Source organism: Pholcus phalangioides, unplaced genomic scaffold (assembly GCF_987345545.1).
Source record: "Pholcus phalangioides strain wild (caught in Gottingen) unplaced genomic scaffold, Ppha-v1.0 ptg000015l_1, whole genome shotgun sequence".
Lineage (NCBI taxonomy): Eukaryota > Metazoa > Arthropoda > Arachnida > Araneae > Pholcidae > Pholcus > Pholcus phalangioides.
This window is the reverse complement of record NW_028301608.1, coordinates 112,014,447-112,027,265: the sequence shown is the minus strand read 5'-3', so window position 1 is coordinate 112,027,265 and position 12,819 is coordinate 112,014,447. Positions and strand designations below refer to the sequence as shown.

At 36.2% G+C, this 12,819-nt stretch overlaps 1 protein-coding gene across 1 annotated transcript in view; it reads right to left on the bottom strand.

Annotated features, from left to right (window-relative positions):
- The window catches only part of LOC149077608 (uncharacterized), a 165,409-nt gene extending 159,882 nt beyond the window's left edge, over positions 1-5,527 (bottom strand). The window contains exons 1-3 of the mRNA XM_089242381.1: positions 5,409-5,527; positions 3,615-3,728; positions 1,319-1,420 (exon numbers count right to left, since the gene is read on the bottom strand). Of these exons, the coding sequence (XP_089098507.1) occupies positions 1,319-1,420; positions 3,615-3,728; positions 5,409-5,495 (303 nt within the window). The 5' untranslated portion in view covers positions 5,496-5,527. The remainder of the gene's footprint in view (positions 1-1,318; positions 1,421-3,614; positions 3,729-5,408) is intronic.
- Between the last annotated feature and the right edge of the window lie 7,292 nt (positions 5,528-12,819).

The window sequence follows — 12,819 nt, the reverse complement described above, 5'->3', positions numbered from 1 at the left end:
AGATTCATCGAAAGACTGGTTATTTGTGGAGATGAAGATTACAAGGAAGAAAATTCCCCCCCTTCCCGGGGACTCGAACCCCGGTCTCTCGCTTGCCGGACGAGTGCTCTACCATCTAAGCTATGGAAGCAGATGGAATATTTCAATCTTGGAGCGTATATATATAGATGAATTTTCTTCCTTGTAATCTTCATCTCCACAAATAACCAGTCTTTCGATGAATCTTGTATTGACAAGTGGAGAGGACGTTTCTATATGAGTAATGTAGTTGTCGTTAATAAAATTTTACGACAAGAAGAATGTTTACAGCTCGTCATTTAGATGTCTTCCATTATGCCTAAACCTAGGGCAGCACTCGTGTCCAGCCTGGCCCAATAGTCATTCGCAAATATTTTCTTCCAATGTATGCCTCTCTCGCAGCAACGAAGTACCTGCTGCGTAGGCTGGCTATACACTGGCGCAGCCTGACCGAACATTTCTTGGCGAATATTTGCTTCCAGAACACGCTCTCATCAAGGATACTAATTCGCCAACGCGGTTGTGAATGTTGGCGTTCGTCGACTAATGTGCGACTAGATGGATTGGAAGATCGGGAAGGAAGGCGGCACCTAATGAATTGGATTAGAAGATGGAAGGTTCTGGTTGTTCTCTTCGACCTGTCTTCCAATACCATCCGGCTTCAGACATTTGACGATCATTGCCAATGGTGGAGTGGCCATACCACTCACCCATGACCAACTTTGAAAGGTATTGGGCCAGGTTGGACACGAGTGTGGCCCAAGCTTAAACAAAAAGTGTCGGACGGATGAGCTATTCAATAACTGAATATCTATTAAAAACTAATTCGAAAACATTTAATAGATCATTCATTTCTGTAATCAATTGCAGGTCTAGATCGTGTACTTGAATCCAACGCATGTGACCACTGCGTGAAGTACGGGTAGTTTAAAGCTTATATTTGGTGAAAATTACCTACAAAACAGCTGAAACCGTGCATAGTGCGCAAATTACACCATCACTCTGAATAGGCAAATGCATTTCCTGGACAACCCATTTGATTAAAAAAACATCAGCTGTGCGCAGAACGAGCTGGTGCCAATTAAGTTTGAACAAAAGCATATTTCCACCTAAATGTGTTTTCAATGTGCATTATTTCAGATGGCACATTATGACGCCGTAGCCTAACTGCCATGAATAGGAACCTAAGGACAGTGTCCATGCCAGGAGTAACAGTCGCATAGTCACCGATCGGTTGCATTAAATGTCATTGGTGTCAATAATCAGCCAATGTATTAGCCCACAGAAAGCGAATACTTACTTCGAATCCTTTCTTTGGTTTCTTGGATCGGGTTATCCTGTAGGTGGTGTGAGTAGTATACGTTCTTTTACCACCCGTTCCGGTCGTCACTGTCCTATGGGTCTATTAGAAAAAAATGAAGAAACGAATAGCGAAATGGTTAACATAATTATTCTTCGCTAACATGTTCAATGATTCTTTTTCATCTTCGATACAACACAAATAAATTTAAAATTTAATAATTATCTACGATAATAAGATAACCATTTAGATCATTCAAAATTTTACATGATTTTTTATGTACATGGGGATTCCATAATACCCCTTGCCGCATTTTACTGGCGAACCGCTGATCCTAGAGATATTACTTTCAATTAGAAAAAGTACCGAAATAAAGTGTAGACCTCAGATACGTCATAAGGTGTTGTATAGTTATTAAAATAAGAAAATTAACTTTTCATACGAACACCCTGTCCTCAAAAATACTATTAGAAAGATGTCGTCCTGTCTCTCCTGAGGCTAATGAAAATATATTGACTGATCTCCGAAAAATACGAATACTGCCGTTATAATAAAAATTTGATTACATTAAATAAATGAACAGCTTTATTACTTTCACATGCTCCCTACGTTTTCTGTGATAAAGAATAACGCCTGGAATATACATGCTACTTATTGCTACAAAAAGTTATTGGTAGTATTCGAGCAGTTGTTCCCAATAAGCTCATTGGTTATAATGCTAAAGGCTCACACAATAAATGTGGAAAGCGTATAAACGAAGTTCCACTGCTTAATCGTACCTCCTATTAGCGTACACTCCCCTTAAGCGAACAAAGTTTTTGGTCCAATGGGTGTCCGTTATCGAGAGGTTCTACTGCATCAGTTTTTATCTGTTTATGGAGTCCCGACGATCCACAAAATCAGCTCTTCCCCGGAGTGCTTTGTGGTCTCAACTCGGCTAGGGTGCTTGTCGACAGACAAGCCGTTAAAATCCAATTGAAATACGGAGGACGTTTGTATCTGACTTCGTGGAACGGGAGAAAACTTTCTTGGAGAGAAATCCACGTTCCATTTCCACCAGCTCAACGAAGGTCTCCATTGAAATGGGGAAATCTTCGGAATTAATTGAATTTAACTGAAGGGGAACCTAGTCCACACCAATCGATTGAGCACCCTTATTCAGCCGGAACTCTAGAATATTATCCGACGGTCGTTCTTTATATAGGCATACAACAAAGAGATTCCTTGAGCCCCTATTGCCACAACATAAAAGTGAAACCATGTTTGTTAAGAAGTCAATTCATAATTCGCGACCTTGTGTACGAATATACACATAGACCGCTTATAAAAAAATGTTTGAATCTTATATACTTATCATTAAAATCTCATTATGACTTCACCTTTCCCCATAAATGAACCCCGGGACTTCAGGTATTTCCAATTGTGTTTCTAATGCTTAAATAATCTCATGTACGTTCGTATTTGGGCTTTCTGGTATCCCATTTAGCTCAACATTATTTCTGTTCCATTTCGGTTTCATATTCATTCACATGATACAATCGAATCGCATTATAACCAACTCTAAGAGACCGGAGAAATCACTTCGTTATAACGAAATTTCGTTATAAAGGAATTCTGGTGTTTTGCATTGTTCCCATGTAAACTTATCTAGAGGATTAGGAAAGTGTTCGTTAAAACGAGATTATCGCTATAACGGTATTCGTTAAAAGGGGATTCGATTGTACTTCATATTTGCCATTTCTATTTTCCATCTTGATCATTTTCTTTGCTTATTTGCTGAACAATTTCGTTCAAGTTTGCTACCTGCTTTGAAAATTCATCCATGCACTTTGAGTTTTAATCTATTGACTTTATAACTTCTTTCATTTTATTTTCCATTGCTTCTTGTTAATGAACCACTTTTTTCTGTAGCACGTTGAATAGTTTCCTTTACTTCTTATTTGAAATCATTTTTTGAGGACCGCTCGTCAAAAGGTCGGTCCTCGGCAAACATGAGATTTTGGGCCCCGCGTAGCGTTCTTTGAGGAATTGTCAAGGAGTATAGTTATGTATTGATAATAATTATAATAATTGCATTCCCACGGGATGCGAAGTCATGGTGACTTACATGATCATACAGCTGCAGTGCGTAAACACGTAACATACTTCATGGTGAGAACCCGCGATTGGATGAAGTATTTCAGGGTGATTTTAGCTGATATTTAATAATAATAATAATAATAGTAATAATAAAAACTGGTGGCAAATTTTTTTAAACAAAATTTCTTAATTTTTTCGATATCGAACCAATACTTACGGTGGTGTGTGTTGACGATCCAGACCCAGACCCAGAACTTGACCCTGATCCTGACCCAGATTGAGTACTGCTGCCACTTCCGCCCCCACCTTGGGTTATTTTAGTGCTCTGTACCTATTTAAAAAGAAGCTCATCATAATTTTGATGGAAATTCACTCTTTCATGCAAAAAAAAATGAAATATTAGACAGTTTTTCGTGAAATAAACAAAAAAGTTAGTCCTATACGTGTGACCATAATATGTGCGTATGTGGGAGCTGTCAAAAAGGTAGAATCTCAAACACCACAAAACACCAACTATTAAAAGTCAATATGACGCACAATATTGAGATTAACTTCATTAATTTTTTGGCGAGATAGTAGGGCGCTAAATAAAATGCGGGATTTTTATAAGAAAGGACAAGTTACGTATTATAATTTCCAAAAGAATCGTTATATTAAGATTTCACTGTATTATTTTGCGAAATCCCGTAGTTTGTTAATACAAAAAAAAAAAAAAAAAAATGATGCTATAATATCTTGAAAATTATCTCAGCCTCATATTATTATTTTTTTGATGGGAATTTATAATTGTATTTTGCGATCCACACCTTTGGGTGTATAAATTAATATGGTCAAGTTACACCAATCTTGACTTTCCACAGTAAAATTGATTCGGAATCGGTTTTGGACTGTTAGAATTTCGTCGGGATTTTAGCTGTCAGGATCAAGTCCGGGCAAACGTATGTGAATACACCATGTTTCTCCACGTGTAGGAAAGATATGTACAGTCGTCCCTTGGCTTACGAACATCTCGGTGCAAATAATTCGGTTTACGAAAAAAAATGACTCGGCTTGCGAACTAATCTCAGTTTACGAACACGGAAAACGATCTAAATCTTGGAAGAAGCATATTTATAAGAAAGCTGAGATTTCAATTTTCTTCTCTTTACAGAATTTGGTTGAAAAATCATATTTCATAAGAGTAATATTCCCACCACCAAATACGGCTCCTATTATCCAGCTCAAGGATCCGCAGGTCTTTCCAAACTTAACGAAGCTCTGCAGAAAAGAACTTTTCAAAGATGTTTTGTAATAATATCTGACGCGGTCAGTAGCTTCCGGAAATATTATTCTATCATCCTACAATTGCACAGTTATTTACAAAGTTTGGCAGCAAGTGTCATACAGAACCATCAATTTGTTTTATGGCCAGATAGTGTTGCAAGCAAAGATTTCGAGAGCTTTGGCACTGAGAATATAGATGATGTATATTCAAAAGAACAAAGACTTTGCCCTGGTACTGTTTGTATTCTTCTTTCATTTCATTTCTTTCGAATTATTGTAATTATTTTAGTGTAGGTTTAAAGATTCATTTGTTATGTACAGAAGCTTTCTTTCCTTCAAACCGAGCACAACTCCGGTTCATCGCCATTTGAAACTTACTAACTAGTAAGTCGTGCCGGAAATGTGAGTGTCTGTACCTAAGTGCGTATCTAAAAAATAAACAAAATAAAATTAGTATTGCGTATCTGATTTTACAGTGCTGTCATCTACACTTCAGAAATGAAGTGTACTGATTGAATATTTGTACCGCTGTAAGCTCTGTGTAGCAAGACTTTTTAATGGAGAGATGGGTTCGCATTCGCACCTCGAAGTGGGGAACCACAAAAAACATGTTGATGTCGATTGTACTGACCGTAAAATGTGTAACCTCAATCGTCCTCATTAAATAAGTTTCTACAATTCAAATTTAATTCAAGATCGAAAAGTTAAATTTCGTTATAAGTAACTATAAGAAAGTATTTCTACTTACAGAATCTGGATTTTCCTTAATGAATGTTTGAGTAAATTTGGATATTTTGGACTTGTCGGGATTCCCTGAGTTGTCAAATAACTCCATCAAATCGTCGGACCTCTATTTATATTTAAAAAAAGAGAAAAATGGTTTGAAAAATACATCATTATGTGCAAAATTTATTGAAAAATGCACCGCATAACTTGTTTGTTTAAATATTATGATATGGTTTTTTTTTAATTTAGAAAGTAACACTTTGCAAAAATGATCGCCAAATTAGTACATTGGCGAAAAAGAATTCAGTATATCTGAGTTTGAATATACATATACCTTATAATAATCAAAATAATGACATGACTCATTATAAAATAATGAATCATGTTATTCAAATTAAAAATTCAATAGTGTGTAAAGCGTATTTATTTCATTGAATAGGTATTTTCATTGTTTTTGAAATCATTCATATTTTGCCAATTCTGAAAAAAAATTAATATTTTTTTTCAATTCTGAAATTACATTCAATATATAATTCCGAAAAATCATTTCTTTCAGTGATTCTAGAAATACTTCTTTCACAAATAAAAATTTATATCCATTATGAAATAATTTCTTCCACTAATTCTTGAAATCATTTCTAATCATAATTCTTGAAATTTTTGCTTTCATTAAAGTGTTTTTCGGCTCAATTTCTATAGTAATGTGCTGAAAATATACAGAAAGTCCTGTAAGTCCTCCTGATTCGGATTTTATCTCATCAACCATTCGCCGTACAGATATAGTTCTAATTAAAAAAATGCTCAAAATATGTGCTCAAAGTCACTGTATTAGTCTCGAGAGTGGAAATACGTGCCAAAAAATTAAAAAAAAACCCTAAATTTTTAGACACCCCCTTCGTTCTATAACTTCCAGTAAGAAAGTTCTTACCGTCTCTTCTGAGCTAATAAAAACCACATGTTATTAACAACTATAACATTCTCCGAGATATTTGAGTTCCAAAATAAAAAAAAGGGGGGAAAAACAGCATGATGAGCTTGTCCTTTAGTTTATGCCGTTCTTTGCCACCTTTTCTGTGGCTATTGAATTCAAATTCCTGGTCGAATATTGCAGTTTGAAACATGAGATGTTTTTTTGTTGTGCTTAGGAGAGACAGGAAAAATTTCGGATCGGAAGTTTCCAAATCTCTACGACGAACGGTTGATGAGATAAACGCAGAATTTGGACTTCCTGGGCACCCTATTTACAAATAGAGGCTCAAAAAATAAATTTTTATCTGCAGACCCACGAACACGTTAAGACGCATCGAATGCACAGCGTTCACGATATAGCATAACTGTGTCCTGAGAATTGATTGTTTTTTCCTTGTTTTATCATCACTCAATGTTAAGTATAAATTTTCTCAAAATGGTTTGCGCGCCAGGCGAAAACTTGCATTGAATTTTTGAATTTTTTCACTCATTCACAACGATACCAAATAAGCCATAAAAGCCTAACATCTTTCAATATAAGGTGTCCTGTAAATGCTAAAATACAGCTTTCACATCACAACCATACATTCATACATCACAACCGTCTGTCGTAGAGATACGATTCAAATTTTAAAATCAATGCTCAAAAGATGTTCAAAAACTACCCTGTACCAGTTTGATACAGAAAATACAGTATATAACAAGAAACACCTAAGTTTTAAGTAGGCTCCTTGTCCTCTAACTTCTAATTAGAAAGTTTTTGCCCTGTCATCGCTGACGTCCACAAAAAAAAATCCATGCTTCTAAGTGCAATAATCGCTGAAATATTCGAGTTAGCAAAAACTAACGGATAACGCTCCTTTCCCTCGTAGTCCTTTTATAGTCCTAGGCTGTCCTTTCCTAACTTTTCTCCGATTTTTGAATTCCAATAATTCGATCAATATTCCACTCGACAAATTAAAATTTTTATTTTGTTGGCCCCAGGAGACACCGGGCAATAACATTCTAATTGGGAAAAAAATTAGAGAACAAGAGTGCACCGTATAGAAATTTATGTTTATTATTTTGTCACATACTGCGTGTACCACTTTCCACTCTCAAAACTGGTACAGGGTGATTTTCAAAATTGAAACCATACCTCTACGACGGACGGTTGATGAGATAAAAGCCGTGCTAGCACTTACAGGACACCCTGTATAATGTCTATTTGTTTATCTTTTTTTGTCAAAACACATATAAGAACATTTTCTATACTTACAATTATCTATAGAAAAAATAATAATAAATCCAAGGAATTAATGACAGAAAATTTAAACCATACATGAAAATAATTGTAGATCTATATAATAGTGTTTATTTTTCGATGTAACTAATTTTATTTCATTTACAAAACCAATATCAAGGTATTCAGTACTTACGTATTTGATGATAATTCGAATGTTGTCGTCTCCATCGTCCATGTTTTCATTTGAGAGTGTTTCCTTGAAGATACGATCGATATATTATTAGAGAAACCGAATTAAGAGACAAAAAAATGCAGTTACAGTTCAGGGATTGCCCAACAGCTGGCCCGTAAAGTGATTTTGTGCGGCCCGCGACAAGGTAAAAATACAGAGAAGAAATTAAACTTATGATCATTATTTGAACTATCGGGGAGTTCCAACAGCAGATTTCTTGATTAACAAACTGCTTACAAACTTATTTCTAGCGACGAAATTAATTTAATAACTAACTAATTATTTTAATAATGGAACGGCTTATACACCGAAGTTGCACCACTGATGCTGCCCGCGACGCTATAGCTGAACATTATGTTGGCCCGCGAACAGAAAGAAGTTGACCACCCCTGTTATTGTTGAACACATAAATCAATAACGACGGAATGCGAAACAAAACATTTCCGGTGAATGTTGTAGGCAGAAAGAGTGACGTGAGTAAAAGCATCAGTTAATGCCACATCGACATCCTGCATCGTAAATTATTGAATTATTACCACTTACTTTCACCTGAGAAGAAAAAGAATGGAAGAAAATTGTTAAACTGGGGTATACACAACACATTCAACGTATCAAATGTCACCACATTGTCAAAAATAATGGCTGGTCATCTATTCATTGATCTGTTTTGGTGTCTAAACAGTTGACGCTCGTTATACTCTCGCGGCCCACTTAACTCTCCATGCTGCTGACAGTTTTTGATATTTTATGTACGTAATTGTGTGGGGTATATATTTTTACCTGCTATGTACAGTCAAACTTCGTTAATGAGTCACTCTTGGGAGAGCAAAAATATGACTTGATATGCGGAGTGACTCATTAAACGGAGTAAGCCATAGCTGTGCCATTTCCTGCCTGAGAAAAATAGGGGCGTCCTAAAAAAGTGATCTGGTAAGCGGAGTGACGTATAACCGTGTGACGCATTAACGAGGTTTGACTGTATATGGAACGCGATAACAGCGTGACCTGAATGATTTTATAAAATACGTGAAACGCGATATTCGCGTTGTCTGCGGCTAAAGGGTTAAATAATCTGTAAATCTGTCGCGGACCTCTTTAGTGCTCTGGAAACGTTCCACGGGCCACTCAATTCAAGTGAAAATGTGCGGTGAGCCCTTTGAGTTCACTGGAACTGTGCTGAGCATAACTTGAGCGATGTGGAACTGCACCACGGATCGTTTATTTCCTGAAACTGTGTCGCGGGTCACTCAAGTGATCTTTAAATATGTGGCGGGCCACTTAAGTGATGTGGAACTGCACCGCGAGCCGCTTGGGAAATCTATAAATATGTCGTGAATTCATCAAGTGATTTGGAAAATTGCCGAGGATCCCTTAAGTGATCTCGAAATGTGCCACTCAATTTAGTTTTAAAAATTAATGTTGTGGTCCCCGTTCATATTACTTGACACCGAGGACCACATTTTACCCGCGGGTCATGGATTGAGCATGTGTGACAAAAAAAAAATGAACAATTTAGCATTTTTTTCTGTCTGAATTTGACGTTTTGTCAAAAAGCTGTTTTACGATTTCTTTCTAAACTTTCGACACAACGACTAGTCCGTTACCTGTACCCGAGCTGCGCAGTGGTAAGATGCTCGTCTTTCATTATGAAGATTAACGTCAAAGTCCCCGGGTTCGGATCCCGGCAAAGAACATTAGAAATAAGTTCTTTACCTACTGAGCCTGGGACGACCGCCAATAGATAGTTCGTTCATTTCCTACCCAAATCCACTGGTTGGAAATTGCTATATGGCGATATATGACCGGAGTTTGTGTTCAGTAAAGTCAGTCCGCTTTCTGCGAAAAGCAAGGGCTCGTTCTAACGAGCGTCGGATTTAGCATAAAAAACAGAAAAGATATCAATTTCCGTTACTTACGGTTTTTTTCATTTCATCAACGATGCTATTCGTAGCGTCTTTTGTCAATTTCGAATTGATGCCACCTTCAACTTCATTCACCAATGACTCGGAAGTCTCCTTCATTAAGGTCTACGGAAAACAATACGGAAAATAATTTTCAAATTTTCTCTTCCAAACGAACCCGTTTCACATTTCATTATGTGAAATATTTCACATAATTTCGTCCATGCACGAAATATTGGTGCACGGACACCAATTCCTTTCTACTATCGTTTAGAAATGCCTGGTGCAACATGGGTATAATCACCCTGGATTAATTTCAAGAGCACATTCAATGAAAAATAAAATAAAAATTTTACACAATTATTTTTTAAACTTAGTAATAAACAATATTGTGTTTGATTAAATGTTTGCATGGTGTCCCATTTAAATTCGAGAGGAAACCGTTTCAAGTTTCATAAGAATAGAAAAAGTTGGTTTATTTGAATGCGGTTTGTAAGAAAGAGGTATTTTCCGCCATAAGGGGGTGTGGGCTTTACTTCGATCGGATACAATCAAATGTCCGATTCCTCTAAAAATTCGTTTTGAATGGGTTTTAACTGAATGAAACAGCTCTTTCATTTGAATCAAAATTCCACATACTTTATCAAAAATGCGGAAAGTTTGATACATAAAGAAAATTCGTCTCTTATTGTATATCTATATCGTGAGTCGCTTATAGGAGAAACATTCTAAACGTTCTAATTAATTGAGTGATTTCAGTAAAAAGTCTGAACATTGGATATAAAAAATACCAGATACTTACCACTATCTAAAAAATTATTACAAAAACCAATTTTTTGATTAATATTTGAACTATATCTTTGATGTAATAATGCTGCAAATACAATTAAGGAACTCGTGTGCTATAAATGTGATAAAAATGAAATCATTTCTATACGAATGTTCTAAAAAAAGCTTCAAAAACAGCGATTCTCTATCTATTGGTAGTGCCCGGATTAAGTGTGGCATTACCATTGAAAAAGGAAAGGGAATTAACTGAAATTACATATAGCAGCTGTTCTTAACCTTTCTTGACTCGCGGAGCCCTTTTTAGTACATAGTTTCTATGGGGGAGGGCCCTTTGGGCTTCTTTTCTTTATATTTAGTTATCAAATTTAATGATTTATTTTAATTTCCCCGAACGGCCACGGCACCCCTGAAAAGTTCACACGGAGCACCAATGGAGAACCGCTGATATGTTGAATCGAGTCGTGTTCACTAAGAGGTTAAAAAACGTCTGCCGTAATACAGTGTTCCAGGAATTTAAACCCGTTTTGAAAAATGTAAAAAAAAAAAAAAAACTGTTGAAAATAGAGACAAGCAACTATAAATGCATTTTAAAGAGCTCTTTCTCAGCTTTTTTGCTTGCAGCAAAATTTCTACGATCATACCTTTAGTGACGCGGAGGACGTCAAACATGTAGGACACTTCTTGATATGTTATTCACAACATGGATGCTGCAAAGAATGGAAATAAAATGCAAAAAAGAACCTTGAAACCTGTTGTTTGAAATGCTTTTAGCCGTTTGTCTCTATCTTTAATAACTTTGTCAGAATAGGTCTAGACTTCTGAACCACCCAGCCCAGTTATACAGTAAGTCCAATAAAGTGTTCCGAACTTTGCCCCGAAAAACTTTGCTTTCCTAACTATGCTTGTTCCGAATCTAGGCTGGAAGAGATCTCGGCAGCGGGATAAGTCCGGCGTCCGAGTCCTGACGTTCATTCATTTGGTCCAGTTTTATTGACTCATTATCAGATGTTTTGTGTTAAATATTCAATATTTAAAATCGGAATACGCATATCAGAAGAGTTTATTGATGTTATAAAAATAACTCTCTGTTATATTACCATCTATTATTATTTACCATCATACATCGATATCCATTCATATTCCTATAATAACATTCAGACTTTCTAAAAAAGAAATAACAATGTAACTGCAATGACAGTGATACTTACTTTTCTCAAGAGAACGCGAACGAATTTGCGAAGAGCTTTGTCAGGAATATCAGTTATTTTGCGAGATTTCAAGTCATCCTTGACAAAAAAGAAAGGAATAAAATAACATTACTGATCGATCTTAATACCTTATTTATTACCATCCCCAGTGATGCTTATGTTCTTAGGAACACAAGCTTGTGGTTTTTACGTTAATTTTCGTTTCAAAAACAAAATATTTGGCAACGGTACATTTTTATGATTAGTTTTTTTTTACTCATTTATTTTACTCCAAGAAATTTGAATAATTCGATGAATAACTACCGTGTTTCAACGTATACAAAGGAAACCCTTTCGGCAAAAATTTGGTCCCAAAACTAGGAGGGGAGTTTCTTACAAATGTATAGAAAAATAGATACATCTTTTCAACTTTTCAGTTCAAAAAAACCACGGAGGGTTCCTTTTATATACGTTAAAATAAGGTAATTCAAACAAATACAGTCAATTCTTGACAAATGAAAAAAAATCCCTCCCTCTCTTTCGAAATAATTTTCGAAAAAACTCTATCTTGAAGGCCAAGCCTAATGATAGTAAAAAGAAAACACGGAAATATTCCTCTTCTTTCGCGTAAATCTGGCTTTTTTCCGGGGGTAGGAGAAATTGATAAGAAAGGATTATTCGTATCCCATTGTGTTGATGGATTTTGTCACTCATAGGCGGCCACTATGATTGACGGTGGGTGGGAGTTGGAAGCCATGTGGATAACTTGTTCAGCATGGCAAAAAAGTAAGCAAACAGACAATTCAAAATTGCTCCAAGAAAGCTGTGGGTTTGGAACCAATCATCTCAGTATTGACGGACAGATCTGGTGGTTCACTCGAATTTCAACGATTCTCTTAACAATGTTGCAGATGAAATTTCAAAACATTGGGGCATTACTAAAAACACTTGAAGATAGGAATTTCATTTTCTGGATTTTGTAAAAATAGACAGTGTGTTCAATATTCTCTCCAACGTTGTCCAATCCCTCGGGGTAAAAGGATTCCATCCATCGCTCTTGCGACAGAGCCTGGATCACGTCTGGTCTTACAGTGTGTTCAATTCATACTTGCGCTCCGTCAATTCCGAGA